This window comes from Tiliqua scincoides, chromosome 1 (genome assembly GCF_035046505.1).
Source record: "Tiliqua scincoides isolate rTilSci1 chromosome 1, rTilSci1.hap2, whole genome shotgun sequence".
In the NCBI taxonomy this organism is placed as follows: domain Eukaryota; kingdom Metazoa; phylum Chordata; class Lepidosauria; order Squamata; family Scincidae; genus Tiliqua; species Tiliqua scincoides.
The window spans coordinates 59,026,879-59,049,108 of record NC_089821.1 but is presented as its reverse complement, the minus strand read 5'-3'; the positions used below and the strand labels follow the sequence as shown (position 1 = coordinate 59,049,108).

General features: G+C 43.5%; 1 protein-coding gene across 1 annotated transcript in view; it reads left to right on the top strand.

The window, feature by feature from the left end:
- Positions 1–19,615, top strand: part of PNPLA2 (patatin like phospholipase domain containing 2) — a 52,302-nt gene extending 32,687 nt beyond the window's left edge. The window contains exons 4-9 of the mRNA XM_066610463.1: positions 1,304–1,513; positions 3,586–3,646; positions 5,578–5,745; positions 7,157–7,289; positions 11,607–11,729; positions 14,696–19,615. Of these exons, the coding sequence (XP_066466560.1) occupies positions 1,304–1,513; positions 3,586–3,646; positions 5,578–5,745; positions 7,157–7,289; positions 11,607–11,729; positions 14,696–14,960 (960 nt within the window). The 3' untranslated portion in view covers positions 14,961–19,615. The remainder of the gene's footprint in view (positions 1–1,303; positions 1,514–3,585; positions 3,647–5,577; positions 5,746–7,156; positions 7,290–11,606; positions 11,730–14,695) is intronic.
- Positions 19,616–22,230: the final 2,615 nt, after the last annotated feature.

The following is a 22,230-nucleotide window of genomic DNA, read 5'->3' as shown; positions in this document are numbered from 1 at the left end:
TCTGTGTCTTGTTTGTTTCTGAGAAGATATGTGGACTTCCTTTTGTCACTGTGCTTATTTTAGTGTTGGGACAAAATCTGAAGTACTTCAGTCTTGCACCCTCCCTGCTAGTCTTTTAGGTTCTGTCTGTCTACACATACAAAAAGCTAGACTCAAGTGAGCAGCCTCCTCTGTCTCTAAGCAATCTCAGTGCAACCCAGAGAGTCTCCCAATACCACACAGCAAAAAATCAACAGCTTGAAAGCTGGAGACAAGATGAGTGAAATTCTAAAGGAATGTTTCAGAAGAAGGGCTTGCCTACAGACAGCTGTAGCTGTGTCCTGGAGATGTCCAGAGAAGACCAGGAATCCTCACTTGGTTTTAATTATGCCATGAATCTCATAATGCAATTCCATAAGGAGTTCCCAACATCATCTTACTACTAGGGATGTATTTATAATAGCATAGGTGACAAACTTGGTTTTCACTTTTAAACCTGTTTCTTGAAATCCACATGGTTCTGCAGACATCTTGAAAGCTTATGGGCATTTCCTATTAAAAGCTTGTCAGAAAAAAGGGATGGTGGAGTAGCGTGCTTATTTAGATACGATTCTGGTCATCTCTGTGTATTATCCTGAAAACCTTCCTTGTTTCCTTCCCATTAAAATTATCTGAATTAAATTTTTCCAGTTCTGCATAGTGAGCCAAACAAAACTCTTTCCTGCTTTTTATTTCCCCCTCCCCATCCAACCTCCCACATGTGGTTCAATGTTCCTATCCCAAATGTTTAAGAGAGGCTGAGAAACAAAACGTTTACATACAAAAAAATCTTCCACACATGCTGTAAGCAGAAGACAACATGGAACTGTGTGGATGTTTTAACTGTTTCATTTTTTAGAATTCTGTAGCATTAGTAAAGGTGCTAATACTGTATTCTTGCTAATTACGCAAGAGTTGTCCATGGATTATTGGTGCTTGCAGTTGCAATGATATGAAATATGATTCATTTTGTTTGTGCTTTTCCCCTCTCCCAGGCCTTTGTTGCAGCTGCACTAACATAGGCACTCCACAACAATTTAAAACAAAAATCATATAATGGAGGGAGGGACATCTTGGAAATGTGTGGAGAGGTAGAACCTAAATAAGATGTATTTTGTTACCTGCTGAACTGATCTTCCATTCTAACTATTAAGAGACACATCCTTTCATTTGCAGCTGCCTATAAGTGATGTTTGGAGATTGGAGATAGGGCAGGGGCAGCATAGCAGCTGCATGAGAGGGGAAAGTAGCCTAACTGTTCCTTGCTCTCTTTTTCTCGTTCCAGAGGTATGTTGATGGAGGGATTTCTGACAATCTACCACAGTATGAACTGAAGAACACCATTACGGTGTCTCCCTTCTCAGGAGAGAGTGATATCTGTCCACGGGACAGTTCCACAAATATCCACGAGCTGAGAGTCACTAATACCAGCATTCAGTTCAATCTGCTCAACCTCTACCGCCTCTCCAAAGCCCTGTTTCCACCAGAGCCTCAGGTGAGAGCCCAGTATGACTTTATTGGGCAGCAGTGGAACTCACTTTTTGCATTGATTAGTTTTGAATTGAATAGACATTCACAGGTTTCTAGTCCCCTTGCCACCATGGAAATTAAATGTGACAGCATATGATTAACCTTTTGGGGAGGGGGGGAATTTCAGAAACTCAAAGGGTACAGCTTTCAGTGAACAGGGTGAAGGGCAGCTGGTGTGTGTGTGTGTGTGTGTGTGTGTGTGTGTGTGTGTGTGTGTGTAAGAACATAAGAACAGCCCCACTGGATCAGGCCATAGGCCCATCTAGTCCAGCTTCCTGTATCTCACAGCGGCCCACCAAATGCCCCAGGGAGCACACCAGATAACAAGAGACCTCATCCTGGTGCCCTCCCTTGCATCTGGCATTCTGACATAACCCATTTCTAAAATCAGGAGGTTGCGCATACACATCATGGCTTGTACCCCATAATGGATTTTTCCTCCAGAAACTTGTCCAATCCCCTTTTAAAGGCGTCCAGGCTAGACGCCAGCACCACATCCTGTGGCAAGGAGTTCCACAGACCGACCACACGCTGAGTAAAGAAATATTTTCTTTTGTCTGTCCTAACCCGCCCAACACTCAATTTTAGTGGATGTCCCCTGGTTCTGGTATTATGTGAGAGTGTAAAGAGCATCTCCCTATCCACTCTGTCCATCCCCTGCATAATTTTGTATGTCTCAATCATGTCCCCCCTCAGGCGTCTCTTTTCTAGGCTGAAGAGGCCCAAATGCCGTAGCCTTTCCTCATAAGGAAGGTGCCCCAGCCCCGTAATCATCTTAGTCGCTCTCTTTTGCACCTTTTCCATTTCCACTATGTCTTTTTTGAGATGCGGTGACCAGAACTGGACACAATACTCCAGGTGTGGCCTTACCATAGATTTGTGTGTGTGTGTGTGTGTGTGTGTGTGTGTGTGTGTGTGTGTGTACACCACCTCTTCATGACTCATTCCATGACCTCTGTCCCCTCGTCCTTTCCCAGGTTACACATATGAATTTAGCCACCCAAATATCTCCCTTCCCCTGAAACACTCCAATCTCTGCTTTATAAAAGCTTGGTTTTTCCATAGCGTTTTTCCATACGCTAGCAGAATTTTGTTGCCTTCTGAATGCAACATTTGGAGGTGCAGATAGATTGAAAACCTTCTACCTTTCATGGACTTTAGTCCTGTTCTGCCATGGACTTAGGACAGTCAGGTGTGTGGCATTTAAAGAACAGCTGCACATGTTTCTTTCTAGTAACACATAACACAGTCACAAATAGTCACATGGATTATAAACAGTGCACTTTATATAACTTGGACACTCACTCTCATTCTTGAGAGGGTTGCATAGTTTGTGCTGCTTAGGTTGGTCTGCTGCTGCCAATCAGACAGCCTTACTACACTGCATGGGAGACATTTTGTGAAAGGAGAGTGGCAAACAGTGTGTTGCTTTACAGTGAGTGGTGAGTTTTCAGGACCTCGTCACCTGTTTGGCTTTCATATGTTCATAGATGTATACAATGCAAAAAGCCTCCCTGTTTTCAATAGAGGTGCTCCCATCTTGTAAATTGTCCAGTCCTCTGTGCTGTTTCTTTTTGTTGACAGTCGTATTTCCTCTGCATCCCAGTGCATGAGAGACTAATTCTGGCACAACTGTCTAGAGGGGAGTGTCACCACTATCCTCCATTTTAATTAACTATGCAATGTTGCTGCCTGTTCCTGCCCAGAAGTAGTACAGTAGCCATGCTTCACTGACCAACTATGCATTTCTATGTGCCGCCACCCTTAATATTTCATTCTTAGACTTACATTTGACAAGCCCTTTAAAGCTGATTTGGGGAAGATCAAAAATGGTACAGTGCATCTTCAACGGTTTTTCCCCATTGTGTGCCCCCTTCCCCTCTTGTTACTACAACAGAACAGAACATTGTTGGGGTTGGGATTGCAATAGCAGGAAACAGACATGCTTTATGCTATATGGACACCTGGCAGGCAATGCCTTGTTTTGATCCAAGCTTGCTGCTCCCTAAATTCCTGTTTTGTCTTATGTCTACATAGGTTCTACAGGATATGTGCAAGCAGGGATACAGGGATGCTTTGCACTTTTTGAAGAAGAATGGTAAGTGCATTTTAAAAAAGCCCATGGTTCTTTTTATTGTTGCATCCTTTTGCTGCAGTGACTCCTGTTCATGTGCTTCTCTCTTCTGCTATATTGGTTTTCCTGTGGCTTATCTAGACACTAAAAGAAAGGAAAAGGGACCATATTGTGGCTCTGTGGCAATGCTTCATTGTATAGTCAGCTAATATGCAGAAAATCTGAACTACAAAATGGCCCTTCTTGGGATGAAGGTCTGAGTTAATGGTACAAGCTCTCAAAGTGCATTGATCCTTTTTCATAAGGCCAAATGGAAAGAGAGCTTCATGACTGATACCTATATAACCCAGCTAACAAGTACCAAATGAGTTTCCTTTCCATGTCTGCCTGATTGGAAAAACCCTGAATAACTCAATGAGCTTTTCGTATATCTGTGCCAACAGTCAAAATGAATGCAATCTCTTTGATTTTTCACATTTGAAAAATAAGGTTTCTTGCTGTCATTACCATGTTGGTATATAGAGCATAATTCTCAGGAAGTTCTCTTGCATAAACTCAATTGAAGTTAACAGGATCTAAGCAAGATCACAGTAGTCTATTGTGCATGTTACGGCTTTGTCTTATGACTTGGATAGTCATTCTGAGATATCACCTTCCCCAGCATTCATGAAGACTCCTATGCCAGTAGTCTGTTGTGGCCAGTGCACATTGTCAGTGTCTGCAGTGTCCCCTTGTGGTGGATTGCCTGTAGTGCAACAAGGTTATTCATGATATTATTTATGTACACCTGGTTCTCATTTTAACATGGGGGTTACATTTTTGAACAGCAGCACATATCTCAAAAATGCATAAATTAAATATTTTTACATTAAGAATGTATGTAATTGATACAGGTTAGGGGAAAAGTCATAACTGTCTACATCACAAAATAGGCCATTTATGACTGCCATCATTCATTTAACTTGCTCATTAATAAAGAAAAAAGCAAAATGGAATTAAAATGGTTCTGTGATTTCTAGAACACTCTCTTGTAACTTGAAAGTGAAAGTTTGGGCATACTAGTGAAAAGCGGGGGAAAGACCTTTAAAAGGATTAGTAATGAAGATTACTGTGTACAGAAGTGGCAATAAATGATGTATCCTTCTATACCAGGGGTTCCCTAATCCTGGCCCTAGGGCCACTTGCGTCCCTTGAAGACTTCCAGTGTGGTCCTCAGGGAGCCTCCAGTCTCCAATGAGCTCTGGCCCTCTGGAGACTTGCTGGAGCCTGCACTGGCCGGACACAACTGCTTTCAGTGTGAGGGTGACTGTTTGACCTCTCACATGAGCTGTGGGATGAGGGCTCCCTCTACTGCTTTGCTGTTTCACATCTGTGATGCAGTAGCAGCAGTAAAGGAAAGGCCAGCCTTGCTTTGTGCAAGGCCTTTTATAGGCCTTGAGCTATTGCAAGACGTTCATTCAATCATATAAGTTCCACTTCTAGTATAGTAACTTATGTAAACTTATGTAAATTTATTCAAATTTTAAATGTAAATTCTTTTTTCCCTGGCCCCTGACATAGTGTCAGAGAGATGATGTGGCCCTCCTGCCAAAAACTTTGGACACCCCTGTTCTATATAAATCAATTAACAAAAAACCAAACCCCTCTGCTGGTTTGGTTTTGATGCTTCCTATTAGACAACACAGCATCAATATTGCTACCTGGTTAGCTTTGAAACCCTCTTGCTTTGCAGTAGGGGGTGTGCAGCTGTCAAGCATCTTGTATGATACAACACAGTTATCCATCTCTCTTTTGTACATAATATCTCTGACAGGCTCGTATGACTGACAGTCTACAACTGCAGCTTTCTCCATAGTGTGGGACATGAAAGACATGTAACCACCCTACAAGCAAGGTTATTTTTGGTGTTTTCCTTTGCTAAATCACAACAATTTCACCAATTCTTCTTTCCTCAGGTCTCCTTCACCGAAGTCCCACCCGCCCTCTGCTGGCTGTTGAAAATGGCACAAGGGAGAGGAACTCTGAAGAGGCAGAGGCAGAAGATAGTCAATTGGCAGAGAATGCTGCACTGGCAGAGGCTGAAGACCACATTCTTGAACACTTGCCCCCTGAGCTGAACAAGGGTATGTGCTTTCATCTGTGGGAAAGGCTCTGGTGTGACTGTGTCTGGTTCAGGCTTCTCATCTAACACCTTTATAGTGCTTTAGGTTTTACTTAGACCAAAAATTGGGAGAAAGGAGAATGTTGAATACTGGATTTGGAAGACCTAACTCATACTCAATTTGTGTACATCTTGCTTTGGTCTGTGTGAAGGGTTTGAGTTTTTCTGGTTCACAGGTAACTTATAGTTCCCAAGACACTTTATAGGAAGCCATGGCAATTGCATTGGTTTGCTGCACACACTGTTGGTTGTATTCAGAGCAGATTTAGGTGTCTGTGAATACATATGACATGCACAAGGTAGATAGTCTGGTTTTGTGAACCAGCATGGTGTAATGGTTTGAATAGAACCAGGGAGACCCACTCAGCCATGAAGGTCACTGAGGGCACAATCCTAACCAATTTTCCAGCACTGATATAGCTGTGCCAATGTGGTGTTTGCTGCTTCCTGCAGTGGGGAGGCAGTCAAGAAGGCCTCTTCAAGGTAAGGGCATGTTTGTTACCTTACCTTGGAGCTGCATTGCAGCTAGGTCAGTGTTGGAAAGTTGAGTAGTATTGTGCCCTTTGGACCAATCATTCATTATTGGTAACCTAATGATCACATGATTGTTGTGAGACTAAAATGAGAGGGGAGCGAGGCCTTGCCACATGCTCTAGAACCCAGATGCTCTTCCCAAGTGCTATCAGCTGTTTGGTCTTTGCACTTGATGTGTTGGAGATACAAGGATTGTGTTGAAGTGCTCTTAGTCTTTGGACATTCAAAAGTGGGGGCAAGTGAGGCATTTTAGCATCTATTGACTTGCATAAGAAAAGCCCTGCTGGATCAAGGCAAAGACCCATCTAGTTCAGCATCATGCTTCCCACAGTGATCCACCAGCTGCCTCTGAAAAGCCCACAAGCAGGAGAGAGAGGCTTACTTCTCTTCCACCATTGCTTCCATGAAATGAATATCTGAAAGCAAACTGCTTCTGGATCTGGAGGTGGCATATAGCCATCATAAGTAGTCTTTCATAGATCCTCACGCACACATGGATTTCATTTCATAAATTTATTCAACCCCCCTTTTATATGCCTAATGGCTATCACCACACCTTGTGGCAGCAGTTTCCACAGACAAATTATGCATCTTTTAAAAGTATCACAGAGTGGTCAAGATGAGCAACAGATAACTTTGGTAGCTTCTTGTGAGCTGGATAAAGTTCACTATTTGTATTCCTTTTCTCTTGGGTGGGTGTTTGGAGCTGAGGGTTTCATGAGAGAGCTTAATATTAGTCATTGGTTTCCCCTACAAAAATGGGGAGAGGATGGTCCTGGTGTACGTTTGGTTTTTTTCTCCTGAACTGCTGATTGGAATAATATGTTCTCTGTCTTCAGCTCTTTTGGAAGCATGTGCTGAGAGGAGAGGGCTGTTCACTGGTATTGCCAACCTGTTACCTGTACGCCTAGCATCTACCTTGATGCTTCCATATACTCTTCCTTTAGAGTCTGCTGTCTCCTTCACTGTCAGGTAGGTTTTCAATCTGCTTCTGAAACTCAGAATGTTTGTTTTAAAGATTTCATATCCTGATCCTCAAACCATGTCCAGATCAAGGCAGCTAAAAACAAGACTAACAGCACAATCCTATACATGTCTATTTAGAAGTAAACCCACTGAGTTCATTGGAACTTACTCCCAGGTAAGTGTGTATGGAATTGCAGCCTAAAACAGGTTTTATGTTTGTGATGCGTGCATGCATGCACATGTTCACACTTACACCCAACTGCATGGGATAGCACTATGGGAAAGGGGCAGCATTTGTAGAGAGGAGCTCATTTTCAATTGAGCTCATATAGGAGATGGGAGCTCTTTTTGTATTGGTTACCACACTTGCAACCCTCAAAGTCTCATGGTCTATCACACATTATCTTTAGAAGATATTCAATTAACCAATTTCTGGCCAGTCCACAGGTGTACATATTTAATCCCTGTTGCATATATGCAGCATTGGGTAGAAATGGCTTAAAACAGGGGTGCTCACACTTTTTTGGCTGGAGAGCTACTTTGAAACCCAGCAAGGCCCGGTGATCTACCAGAGTTTTTTTACAATGTTCGCGCCATCATAACATAACATTTATGTGTACAATGTATATTGGTGTACCTTGCATAACTGCATGAGCCAATATTGCACAACACAACATAATTAACTATAAACATTTTTTGTAATTACTGGAGTTTACTTTGATGACTTACACTGAAGTGAATCAGCCAAGGATGCATAGTCCAGACAGTAGCTGCTGACAGCCAGCCTCAAGCACACTTCCAAATGTTCATCAGTCATGGTGGAATGGTACTTGGACTTAATGATCTTCATGTAGGAAAAGGCTGACTCACATAAATAAGTGGAGCCCTTCCTGCCTCAGGTGCTGTTATATCCCTGAGGGCCCTATTGCCTTCAAGTGGCTGCAGCTGTGCAGCACACTCTGCTGGATGCCCAGGCCTTACCCTTAAAGGGGCCACTACTGACACCACATCTACCTCCTCACCAGATCTTCCTGAATTCCAATACAAGTGGGGGGGGGGGGCAGCAGATCTCTATACAGACCAGTGCAAAAACAGGGGAAAGGTGTGGGGGAGGGAAGATCTCTGTATAGACATCACAGCAAGACCAGTGCAAAACCCCTTGCACACAGAACCAACAGATGGAAGTTGGGGGGGGGGGGAACAGATCTCCATACATACCAGGGCAAAAGTGTGGGGGAGGGAAGATCTCTGTATAGACATCACAGCAAGACCAGTGCAAAACCCCTTGCACACAGAACCAACAGATGGAAGTGGGGGGGACAGATCTCCATACATACCAGTGCAAAAACAGGGGAAAGGTAAGTCAGCCCCAGTAGAGTCAATGGGGCTCACTCCCAGGGATGCGCGAACGGGAGAAAAGCCTGCCAGCGGCTCCTCTCCCAGGGAGGAGCCTGCCAGGTGCTCACTCCCTAGGCTCACTCCCTGGGCTCCCTGGACTCACTCCCTGGGCTCCCTGGACTCACTCCCTGGGCTCACAAGCCTGCCAGGGGCTCACTCCTAGGGATGCGTGGACGGGAGAGAAGCCTGCGATCGACTCATTTCGCCTCGAGATTGATTGGTAGCTCGCGATCAACATAATGAGCACCCCTGGCTTAAAAGAATCTTGGGTATCTATTGGCAAATGCAATTTGCAAGTTTATGTCACCCCACTTGAGAAACACTCACCACATCTCCATGGAACACTTGTAGTCCAGTGCAGGGTTTCTCAAACTGTGGGTCGCGAGCTTATGTCAGGTGGGTCCCAAGAAGGTCGGAGTCACCATCTTGGAATCTGGCAGTTGAAGTGGGCGCAGCCATCTTGGAAACTGGAGCCTGGCAAAATCAACTGCCGGCTCCACCTTTGAAGCTGTTACAGCCTTTCCCTGGCTGGAAGGGCAGTAAGCTCCTCCCAGGAGCAAAGGAGCTCCTGTGCCTGCTTAGTCTCTGCTCCTGCAGCAGTGTGGAGAGCTTCTTAATTTGGAGGTGGGCTGCCTGCTTTGCTTTTGTTTGTGCCTGGAAAGAGGGCACTTTGTTTTCTTTGCTCTCTCCCCCCCTTAATTATTCAGGGCAGCTGAGCGGGACCTTACCTGGTTCCTTTCCACTCCTTTCCGAGGCAGTCAGATCCTGCTTCTGCTTCTGTTATTACTTGCAGTAATCTTTGGGAGGGGGTGGCAATTCTCTTTTTGAATGGCTAATCTCCCCTCAATTATTCAAGATGGCTGAGGGACCTGCCCTTTCTCCTTTCACCCCTCTGCTTCCTTCCAAAGCAGTGCAGAGAAGCAGCTGAATCCCACTTCCAGGCAGCACTGCCTGCCTTGATTATTACTTGCAGTGAATACTTGCTTCCAAGTGTTCTCCTTGGTCATTGCAGGAGTGGGGTGGGGGTCTCTTTCAGTACCAGAGCCATTTCTCTGCAGGTTTCCCTGCTAGTTGGAATAACAAAGGGAGGCCCCTGCCACCACCCCTCCAGCCACAAAGAGCTTCCTGATTAACTTCCAGTTGAGCCACTACAAATCCTATGCAGATCTGCTCAGAAGTCTACTCAGAAGTAAGCCCTACTCTGAGTTCAGTGGCTCTTGCTCCCAAGTAAGGTGGATCACACAGATACAAAATACTGGTGAAGAAAATGGCCATGTATGTGTCATGTGTAGAGATTGATTCTGCAAGTGATACGTTGGCAGGAGGATACTGTAATATCATATGATGCACATGGAGAACCTCTAAGCAGGTCCCTGCCCCAAGGAGCTTATAAATAATTATCATAGCAGAGACAACAGAGGAAGGCAGGGGACTTCCTGAGTCTATAAACTTATGCACACTTGCTTTTGTATAAACCCCATTTATCTTTGTGAGACTTACAAGTGAATTTGCACACAACTGGGCTGCATAACACCCATGGCAAAACTCCAGCTTTTTTTTTTACTTGAGAGTTAAATTTAGGAATATAAATTTATTAGTATAAAATGGACCTCATCTTGCCTTCACTTGGGTGAAGTGTAAATAACCTACTGTGGATTCAAATATTACTTGACTGCTTTTTCATTTGGCTTCTGGAATAGGAACAATAGAATGATTCACCTTAAATTGGGCAGTCAGGCTGCAGGTTGATCTTTTTTCTTTTTCTTAAGCAAATTAATGGGGGAAGGAGAATATCCATTCACACAAGTTGGAGCTGCAGTGTGATGCTGAGTGGTCCATGTTGTGATACTACCCCCTTTTATCTGGCCACCCCTTTGCCTGCCTTCCTTCCTTCCTTCCTTCCAAACCCCCCCACCTCTGCAATGACTGAACTCTGCCCTCCAGCCCTTCTCATCCCTCTGTCCCCATGCCCTTAGACTGCAATCCTATATACACTTTCCTGGGGGTCAGGAGTAAGCCCAACTTAACACAATGGGGCTTACTTTTGAGTAGACATGCATAGGATTGTCCTGTTAATACAACCTGTGCATAGTATGCAATACAACTCTTAAGGGACTGGTTGATGACATTGTTAAGAGATGTATGTGGAAAGATGCATCTGTTGCAAAGAATGTTCTCTGAAATGCAAGGCAGGCAACAGTCCTTCCTTGGGCTCTCTTTCAGCCAGCTGTTTGTTTGGCTTTTTTAGTTGTACTAAGCAAGACCCTGACTTTCAATTTGTGGCTTACTGTGCTCTGAGAAGCCATTGGTAGCGGGGGGTGGGGGGAAGAATTGGATGTAGCTTCTGAGCTGCAATATTTTATTTTGTCATTTGCAATTTGAGTTCCTAGGTGAGAACAGTGGTGTCACTTCCTACTTGATGACATCATTTCAGGCTCTGGCACAACAATGAAGGCGCTTCCTGTTTGGTGATGTCACTTCCGGTCATGACATCACTTCCAGGTTGATGACATCACTTCCCGGTCCCGGTCAGGTTGTCATTCTCAGAAGTGGGTCCCAGCCTAAAACATGTGAGAACCACTGGTCCAGTGGTTCCCAAACATCGTGTGGTCACAGTGCCTTTCCTCCATGGCACCTTGTTGCCACGGCAGTGCACTTGTGAATCTCGTGAGCACAGCCTGGCCAAGATGGTGGCACTCGGGACAGCCAATTCGAAGAGGCCACCAGGGGGATTCTGCTGCTCCCCTGTGAGTTCACCATGGTGCCCTGAGGTACTGTAGTGCACAGTTTAGGAACCTGTCTGTGTAGTCTGTAGATACTTGCCTGTCAGGTAGTGATGCAAGGGGCAACATTGAGCTGACCCGTTGAATGCTTGAAGTATAGCAGTGACTCCTGCGGGTAACAGTTTCTCTGTGTGTCCATCAGATTGCTTGAATGGTTGCCAGATGTTCCAGAGGACATTAGGTGGATGAAAGAGCAGACAAGGAAAGTCTGTCGTTATCTCATGAGAAGAGCAAAAAAGAAACTAGGAAGCCATCTCTCTGCCAGGTATGATAGTATATCTCCCTTTGGTTTTTCTGGGAATATCACAACATTGGGAAGGACAGCATGCAAAATTACCATAGAGTTGGTGAATAAAATTGCTGTTGTAGAATTTGTGAATTGGCCCTGTAAGTAGCAAATTACGTGCCATATTGTTAGTGTATATATTGGGTTGTATAATTGTCGAACTGGGAGCGGGGATGGCCAAGGTGATCTGCCACCCAATACAAACCTCTCTGCCATTGTTGCTCCCCCTCCCCCCAAACTGTACAGAAAGCGATAGAGCCTGTTACCTCCTCACCTCGCTCCTTCCTTGTGCGGACCTCTTCAACAAAATAGAAGGTGTGGGAATGCCCAGAGTGTTCCCTACTTTCTGTTCTGTTTGAAAGGCCTACATGAGGAAAAAGCAAGGTGAGGAGGTAGGGGTTTGCACTGCCACATGTCATGTAGTTTTTCAGGTGTGTGGCTGTGACAGCAGTCTGCTTTCCTATCCCCTTGCCTCATATGGTCCCATCAAACTGAAGAGTCTTTTTTAAAGGGCCTCCACATGGAAGGAGTGAGGTAAGAGGGTAGGGAATCAAATTGCTGCCTTCTGATGGTGGCCTGTCGATTCCTTTGCCCTGGGCTCAGTCTCCTCATACTGACTCTGTTCAATTTAAAATGACCTGAAACAGTGGAGATGCTGGGAACCCAGCTTTGAGCAAGCAGGATCAGAGTGCAAACTGAAGTGCTCCTGAAGGTGGCGAGATGAAAGGGGCAGCAGACAGACATGAGGTGTGGGATGTCTCTCCTTTTTCCTGCAACCTCACCAAGGCCCTGTTTGGGAGATTTGACCTCTAACCTAACCATGCTTATTCAGAAATCTGTTACTTGTTTTGGACTTGGACTTGTTTTCAAATATGAATGCTTAAGATGGAAGCTGTTTGCTCAGTAAAGGTAGGATTTTATTATTGTTGCACCCAGATGCACTAATTATAGTTACGGCATGAAAGCCTAGGCAAACTCATTTGATGTTCAAAGCAGACATTAAAATTGAGCAACAACAAGTACTGTACAGAACCCAAACCTTGCTGTACCAAATGCTAGGTGTTTAAAATTGACTGAAATCATAGTTATTAATAACTAATCATAGTTATTCCTTAGTGCATAAGAAAAAATATATTGAAACAGAACCACTACAGTCTTATGCTTTCCGAGGCCTTTCCATTTACATTTGTGTGCCACTTAACGACAGGGAGCAGGACCGTGATCCCTGTTGTCAAGTGGCACATGATGCAATTGGAACCCTCTGCAGGGAAGGGGATGCTCCACTCCCCTACCCTCCAGAGCCTCCCAGAGGCAGCACACATCTGAGCGCTGCCTCTACAAAGCTCAGACCGAGGGAAATCGTGTCTCTTGTGCAACTTCTGGTTTCACGGAAGAAGCTAGAAATCCCGCAAGACACGATTTCCCTCACTCTGAGCCTTGCAGAGGCAGCTTTAAGATATGCACTGCCTCTGGGAGGCTCAGACAACTCTCCCGAGGGGAGGGGAGTAGAGCTCCCCTCATTTTCTGAGGGTTGGAGTATGTGCCCCTGATGACCATGTGACCACACGTCATCATTGGTTATGTGATCCCGGCATACCTGTACTAAGTGTTCCAAAGAGTTGTTTCTGGATCAAATTTTAAACCTGAAGTTAGAATCTCTGTAGGCAATTTCCTGTGGAGGGGAAACAGGATCCCTCTTGTAAAGATAAAAACATAGCAATGCAACTTACAGAGCCTCACCCTCAGACTGCATTATATTCCCAGTCACTTCTTAGCAGTCAACACAAAACATTTGTCTGTTGTCCATGTCAGCCATCCTGACCTTCCCTGGATATGTGGTCACATGCACAAATATGACTGAACTAGTAGATGCTGTTCCTGCCCTTGAAGGTAACATTTAAACAATTTTTTTCCCCTGTGGCCTGCCAGGTTGCACATTTGTTTGTGAAAATCTATGTGTACCCAGAGAAGATAAGGCTGGCTTGCATAGATTACAATATTCTGTGTGAATCAACTTAGTTTCAAAACTATGGGGAAGGACTATTGCTCAGTCATAGAGTGCCTGCTTTACATACAGAAGATACCAGGTTCAATCCCAGGCATCTCCAGGTAAAGGATCAAGTGGCACGTGATGGGGAAAGACCCCTACCTGAGTCCCTGGAGAGCCACTGCTTCTGGTCAAACAGCATGGGGCTTCATATGTTACAGCTTCATATGCTCAAAATTGGTCCCTTGAAGCTGCTTCCAAAATATTGGTTGTAGTTTTCTTTCTCTACAGTAGTATTATGAGAAACTAAATTATTACAATTTCAACTTCTGGTCGATGCATTTTAGTCAAGTCACACAAGATTGTGTTGCAAGTGGTGGCGGCGGCTATATAAAGATAATGTTTTGCAAGAGCGGTTAGCATGGATTCCATACGTGAGTGAAGACTCTCTGTCACAGTGCAGTCCACTCTCTATAACTTACACCATTCTTATGTGTACACCTGACTCCCTTCCTCAGACTCAGTGAAACACAGCTGTGTGGTGATCACCAACCGGGGGACTCTGGACGCTCAAAGTTTCCGTTCAACCTAATTCAGCTCAAGTGGCACTTTCTGCTCATGGGCCAATGACAAGACTAGCAAAGGGCATGACTAGGATAGCCAGGGTCTCAAAGGTCAGTATTGAGGTACACAGGGAGACTGGAAGCTCTGCTTGTCTGCCATCTTACCTTGGCCCTAGCTTGTTCTGCCTTTATGTACTCTATCATAACAGTCTATGATACTGGTATGATGCAGAGAAGAAATTGTGATGGGATTTATATTTCTCTCTCTCTCTCTCTCTTCTCTCCCCTCCCCTCCACTCACACTCATTTGTTCTTATCTAGCTTGGAAGCCCTAATGTGTCAAGCTCTGCTTACAGATATAGCATTACAAATTGATCCTTTTCTTTCTCCTTCAGGCTCTATTATCATCTTGAACTCAGAAAGACCCAAAGCATGCCTCTCCCCTTGAGCACTGGTTATGGGGAGGCACTGCCCAAGTTGTTGCGGGGCAACCTTTCTCTGACGGATGTTATGACAAAATGGGAGGAGTACCAGCGTCAACTGATGCTGGGGCTGTTCTGCATCAACGTGGACCTGCAGGCTTCCATCTTCCCAGCAGAAGGGTTGCAGATGAGACACCCACCAGCAGACTGCACTCAAGAGACCCTCCAGCTCTTCTGAGACGATCCATAGAGATTGGGCGAGGAGGGGAGGGAGGGTGGACTGCACATCTCTACAGCATCCTAGTGGAGTCCTTACCTAGTAAGGGATTCCCCCCATGCACAGAAAGAGATTTGATATTGGTATTGTGCCATGACTGAGCAGATGACTGGCACAGTGTTAAAACTCACTTTGGTGTGTTGGGCATCAGTCTTTAAGGTGGGATGTATACACATTGGCAACTGCAGCACAATTGACTGTTCCCTTGTCTGAAATGTAAGAGTTTCATTTGGGGTACCTCTAAGAGGTGTAATCTTGAACTTGCTGTTTTAAATAAGGATTGGGATACAATCAGCACTCTATCATTTCTTTGTGTTTAACCACTTTTGTTTTTAGATCAGTATTGTAAAGTATGTGTGTGTTGAATTCTCTGGGATTTTCATTGTCTGTGCTGTGGAACAGTAAAAGTAAGGCAGACTAGAATGACTGCCAGACTAGCTTTTGTATTGGAGTCACACTGTGGTTTCAACCCTCAATAGAGATACTCCTGTCCCACATTCTCCTGGGTGCTTCTGCTCCCAATGTTAGTATCACAGAACTGTAAATCAAGATTCTTGCACTATTAGAATTCCTTGCTTTATTCAGGCCTGTTCCTTTATAAGGGACTGTTTTACTTTGGGGGGAAAAGAGAACATTGGAAGCTCTGAAGTTTGGCTGAAAACAAATATTGCAATCTGAATAGTTGAAATTTTTTATTTATATGTGAAACGAAAACACAAAGTATGCATTTTGGATAATCTTTCTCCTCCCCCAAAATCTTCTAATTAATCTAGCTTAACACAATGTACTGTTGCAGAACAGATGCAAAGGATAGATGAATGCAGAAGACCAGACAGCCTAATGTATGTTTGAAATTGGTTTGTGACTAACATGATTTGCTGGAGCTGAACCTAAAGGGAGAAGGGAGAGATTTGATTGGACTTGCAAAGGAACATGAAGTTGTTTGAATCTGGAGACAGTAGCTTATACTGATCCACGTGGATTTAACTTCATCAGGTCTGTGGAATCCACAGCCACTTGTGCCAGTGAATTTAGTTCCTTTTTAGAATGATTGAGCTAATACACCATGGCATGATTGTGGCTGTTGTTGCTCTGTAGGTGGCAGTGTTGGTAAGTATGAATGATCTGGGCTTGGGAGATCCCAAAAGGATTGAAAGGACTGTGTGAACAGAAGGAAAAGAATTGGCTAGTAAGTCAACACCAAATGTGGCAGTACATCCTCCTTTGCATCTTCTGCATGTTAGACCAGTGGATCTTGGCCTCCCTTCCTACTAAGATAGTAGAACTATAGATCTTATTCATGCTGAGAAGTTAACCTGTAGTTGGCTTTGGACCTTATAGCCAGAAGGGCATTTCATTGCTTTCTGAGTCAAAGGACTGGAATCAATTAATGAAGGCTTTGCAAAGTTCCCCATTGGGCTAGAGTTGGCCACTGTAGTATGCATTAGGATGAAGCACTGCAGGTAATAGAGCAAGTCCCCACTAGTTGTGTAGAATCTTTCTTCTTGTAGCCTCTTATCAAATACGACATTAATACCAGCACTGAACTTTGTCTTGCTTCACTGCTGTTGCTGCATGCATGCTACTATGTAGCATGGCAGATATGTACTGCAATAGAAAAGCAGCAGCACCAGTCATTTTCACATCTGCTTAATCTAGCACTTTCTTCATTGGGATCTGAGCATGTGTTTTTTACCCTCTTTGCCCTGTCCATGTTCTGTACTGTAGTCAAATCTCTTTTGCTATAGGGGCAAAACAGGGTTCAGTGTAGTTGTACTAAACAAAAGTTGACTTCCTTTTGTATCCTAACTACTTTTGCTGTTCCTTTCTTAGTACAAACAATATACCCCATGTCAAAGAAAACACAATTTTGGCTGGGCAAGAAGATGGGAAGGAGATAGTTTTCAAATGTATGAGTAAGCAACGTTAATAATGATGCATTTTCAAATGTTGGTGGAGTACAAGGGAAGGTACAGTAGGGTACATGTGCTTCACATTGTGACATTGTCTGTGGTGGAATCTAATAGATTTTGTGTCTGCATAAGGAGACCAAGTGGTAAATCAGGGCAGCACTGACCTGTAGCACAAAAACCCTCTGGTAGCCAAATGCACAGAAGTCAGGTGGCCAATAACAGCATTTCTGTGATGGCTTTCATCAGCAGAACTTCTGGAATAATGGAGCTGGTATGAGTGTGTATGTTTTGGGAACAGGCAGTACAATTGATATGGATTTGGTAATACTGAAACAGAAAAATCGTTTGGTCCTTAATTAACTGTTCATGTAGTAGCTCAAGTGCCTGCTTTGCCAGCTGTACTCAGCTATTAGAAAACGTTAAATAATTTGGAATAGTGGAGCTCTTCCACTAGACTTGGCAGGATGGGAGTGGTGAGGGTTTGGCAGTGCGGCCAATTGAGTAGCCATTCTCCTACCTAGACTTTATTTAAACACTGTGAGTGGCAAGGAATTCACTGTTCTCTCTCTGCAAACATTAGCTTTAATTGTGAAAGATCCACAGCACCAGAGAATCTAATTCTGGCAACTCTCGAGATCATATTGGTTTAAATTCAATGAGGAGTAACTGTGGAGAAGTTCTTGTCATGTTGTGTGCCTCTATTTCTTGTTCAGTAAGGAAAAAAAACAAAGCACACACAGCCAGCAGCTATTCATGCAGGGAAAAATGAAAATAGAGGCCCCTGGCATTGTATTGAGGTAGGGTTCGATATGCCATTATATGGAGAAACTGACCTCAAATTATAACTTCTCTTTGGAGGAAGAAATACTGTTACTGAAAGTTTTATTCAACTGTATGTTGAGACTCATTCTGTTGGATAAAAAGACTTGTATCACAGAATCCTATATGACAGTAGGGGAAGAAGAAATCCCCATAAAGCTGAGGACCAGATGGTTAGTATTTAGTGTTGCCCTGGATTCCTCCACTCCTTATCTAAAAATAGTAAGCATTTATAAGCAGGAGGGCTCTAGCTAGAAGATCCAAGTAGGGACTTCTGAAAGTGTTCTTTAGCAAAGATGAAGATTGCTTAGACATGCAAGGTCTCTACACTCCTACATGCAAAAGAGTAAACAATGCTGTTTGAGTGAACTATTGTCTGACTGTCCTTCTACAGTAATTTCTCTTTCAAAGTTGAAGAATTTTCTAAAAATATCTGGAAAAGCATAGATTTCCTCCATCATCCCAAGCTCAAGCAGAAACCATTTTTTAAAAATTGCTTATAATATAAATGTCACTTGTTTCTTCAAGGAATGGAAATTCCATGATGCGTGTATGTATAACTAACCACTAAATTATTCAACACTATCTTTAAAATGTCTCGCATAACAGTGTAGATGTTTTGTAGTAGGCTGCTGCTTAAGGCACAGTGATTGTTCTGCTGCAAATCTTTGCTGCTAATATGTTGTGATGTTCTAATTTCAAGAGACCTTTTCTGTAGCAATCCATGTAACCAGCTGGGAAAGCAACCAGAGTTATAAAAGAGGCTTATTTATAAAGTTAACCCACACATCTTTCTGGTAACTTTAAAAAATCTGATTTTATTAACTACTTATTTATATTAAAATCCCAATGTTTGTGCCTAGCCTTAGTATTACAATATGCACTGGAATGTTTACATGGAAAACAATCCATGAAACTTTGTATCTAGAATTTTGAAATTGATTCAAATGTTATATTCTAGATTAATTCCCGCTCTAACGATCAAACTGCTCTGAAATGGAGTACAATTATAACAGAAGCTACATACAGCAATAAAGTTCCAGTAGGGAGCAACATCCCTCACCCATTTAAGTCACATGTGGAGATTGTCTTGGGTTAAGGCTGACGTAGGTGTCAACAGGGTAAAGCCTTGTGTGACTTGGCACACAGCTTTTTATATAGATGTAGAAACTGAAAAATAGCATCTTCTTACAGTGGAACTCTAGTTTGGCTTGTTTAGTTGCAGGCATCTGCTACTGTAGCATTGTGCTCAAGTTCCCATGGTGCCTTTAAAAAATGCCTAGCTTTCAAGCACTCTCTGTTGCTGCTGTCCTAAAGGGACCCATTCCCCTCCTATGTCCAGCCCCTCCCATGTCCAACCTATATGAATTCACTAGCAACTATTGGGTTGATCACACTGTTACCAACATTGTAGCAACAAGTAATTGGTATCCTCCTTATCCCACTGATGTGCATTGGCCCTCCCAATTGCAGGTGGCCTATTATGCCAAATAGAGGAAGTGATTTAGCCTTATAAAAAGGTTTTTATTTTTACATTTGTCTTATTTTAGGCCTGAGAACTGTGTGTTTACTCAAGGGGGGTAAAGGAGAGAGTTCTCAGACACCTGTGCATGTCTGTGAGCAGCCTGTGGACCAGTTTTAGCATTTGCTAGTGAGTAATGCAAGTATTTCTCTGAAGTCAAAGCAAGGAGATTCACAAGGAAACTAGCAACTGATGTTATTTTCATGGCACTATCTTCAGGTAGCTTTAATAGTCACTTGAAAGTTTGGTGTTAATTTGTGGTGCTTTGCTTTCTCCTGTTTCTCCCCCCATGTTTTGCTGGAAGTGTGTTTAAGTGTTTATTTTAAAGATTATACCTCCTAATAAAATACTTTCTAACCCTATTGGATGTTTTCTTATTTGACAAGCTGCACCTCTAGACATGGCTTGGCTTGGGAGCTGATGAGGTCTACTGAATGCTGTGGGGGGGGGGATGGAGGAAGCTCAGAAGAGAGTTGTGACTCAATCGAACAAGATGGAATGATCATCCATCTTGATCAAAGATAGAATGATGACCTCAGGATATATCCTAATCCTGGTAGTACCAAGATACCTTGTGCATCTCTAAGGCTCAAAACCCCATCAGAATTTCACACCCCGTTCTCTCAATACTACTCCTTGCTGGGATCATCAGTTCTCCATTCAGCAGCCCAGTAGGAACTGCTGAGATGGCTGCTTGTTCACTCAAACTGCAGTCCTTTGCTTGTTCCCATGCCAATGAACCAGGGCATGATGCCATTGAGCCTTTGGGCTCCTTGCATTCAGAGTCATTTCCTAAGGGACAACACACAAGCAGCTGGCCCTGTAGTTAGGGTAGCTGTTGCTAGTGCGCTCAGAAAAACTGTCAAAGATTTTAAAAGTGCATAGACTTAATGTCTGTCCCAGGCAATGCTGGGTTTAATGCAAGCAGTAGCTGGGACAGACATGGTCTATGAACCTCTTATTTACATATGTAACATGGAGTCTTTTCACTGGTGCATTGGTGGGTGGGTGACAACTGACTAACCCAGGACAAAATGGAAGATTAACAAGAGACTATGATACAAGGCTACAGTGGTGGGTAGTGTAGTGTTGAGGAGGGAGAAGCAAGTCACACTGCCTGTGAACCTGACCTTCCATCCACGGCTGCAGAGAGTTTAGGTGGACTCCAGATAAGATTTTTTTTAACAAGGGCCCTTTGGGGCCTGCATCCCTCAGCCTCCTCTGTCCTTCCCATTCTTGGATGAAGCATCTCAGTTTCCTCAGTAACTAGGATGTGCTTTGGGGCAGTTGGGAGCCACACAAGTTGCTCCCACTTGATTCCCAACTAAGTCAACCCCTGGATACTGTCAAAGGCTGGGCAGCAACTATACTCGGAGAGAGCCCATTTAATGTTGGAGCCCTGAGGAATTCTCCCCAGCAACCCCTCCTTGTCTGTGGCCCATCCTTGGATATTGTCTGAAGTGACTGACAGACTGGTAGCACGGCACAGACAGCTGGTTAAGAAGCATCCAGGGAACCAACTGACCTGGCTGTTTCCACATACAAGACAGTGGGAGCGCAAGACCTTGTAGCATTAGCAATGAGTCATCTGTAAGAGAGCAAGGGCCAATAGCTTTCTGCTCTGGACTGAATGAAACCTGATAGTGAGTTTGTAATAGACTATTTCTTTGTTTGAAAAGAGAAGAATGAAAAGGAAAAATAGGCCAGGGTCAACTATGCAAAAGCAGCCACTGGAGATGGAATGAAACAGAACTCTAAGACAAGCTACCTAGACTAGGTTAATTTACTTACAGTAATTGCAATTTCCTTGTTCACTTCCTGGCCCTTGGGTATGTCAGCAATGTGCAATTTAAGCTTGCAAATCCTCTCAATCCTGTTTCGGGGTTTGAGATCCTACTTTTCTCATTGGCTAATCCAACAGCACGAAACCCCAACCCAGTCCCCCAGCCCTCCCCTTGGTCAGGTGGATGAATTTGACCAATGGACAGATGCTGCCAAACCTCAGCCTTCACCATAAAAAAGTAACAAGTCACCTAGAAGTGATTTTTTTTTTTGCATTGATATTTGATTCTGTAAATTCAATCCAATTACTTTTATTTCAATTGAAATTATTTTTTTGCCATGCTTTAGTTATTGTGGTGTAAACAATTTGCTACTCTTGCAAAATGTTTGCTTGGACTGTCACCTAAAGGATTTTACATATACAGCTTCCCCAGATATTATACATAAAGTGCTAAAAATGTTATAGGCATTGTACAGAGATTGAAAAAATGGCACAGGCCTTGCCAGTAGACTTGTAGTCTAATAGGCAGTACAGAGGGAGCAAGGAATGGGGAGGAATTAAGGAGGGGGAGCCAGATTTCAATATGCTGTACAAAATGACTAGGTAGAATGCCACTGAGGAGACTGTTCTAGAAGGGGAGGATCTAAATGGTGGTTTGTCCCATCCAAACAAATGGAGAAGGCTGTGCTGTCTATCCTCAATGAACAGCATTAGATTATGTTTATACTACTTATGTACTTAGTGTACCTCATCTATGCCCATAACTTGGGCTTCTTTATTATTAACAGTATTTATATACCGCTTTTCAACTAAAAGTTCACAAAGCGATTTACAGAGAAAAATCAAATAATTAAATGGCTCCCTGTCCCAAAAGGGCTCACAATCTAAAAAGATGCCAAGGAATACCAGCAGACAGCCACTAGAACAGACAGTGCTGGGGTGAGGTGGGCCAGTTACTCTCCCCCTGCTAAAAAAAAGGAGCACCCACTTGAAAAAGTGCCTCTTACCCAATTAGCAGGGGTTATTTCTTCTTTATGCCTTTTACAACTTTTAGCTCTTCCAGCATGAATGGGTAATATAAGGTATACAGGGTATTAATCTCTAGTTCATCATATTCTTTCATGATATGAGATATTGCCAACTGTAAATACTCAATTTTGCCTTAGAAACAAGATCTTGACAAATATGTTCTTA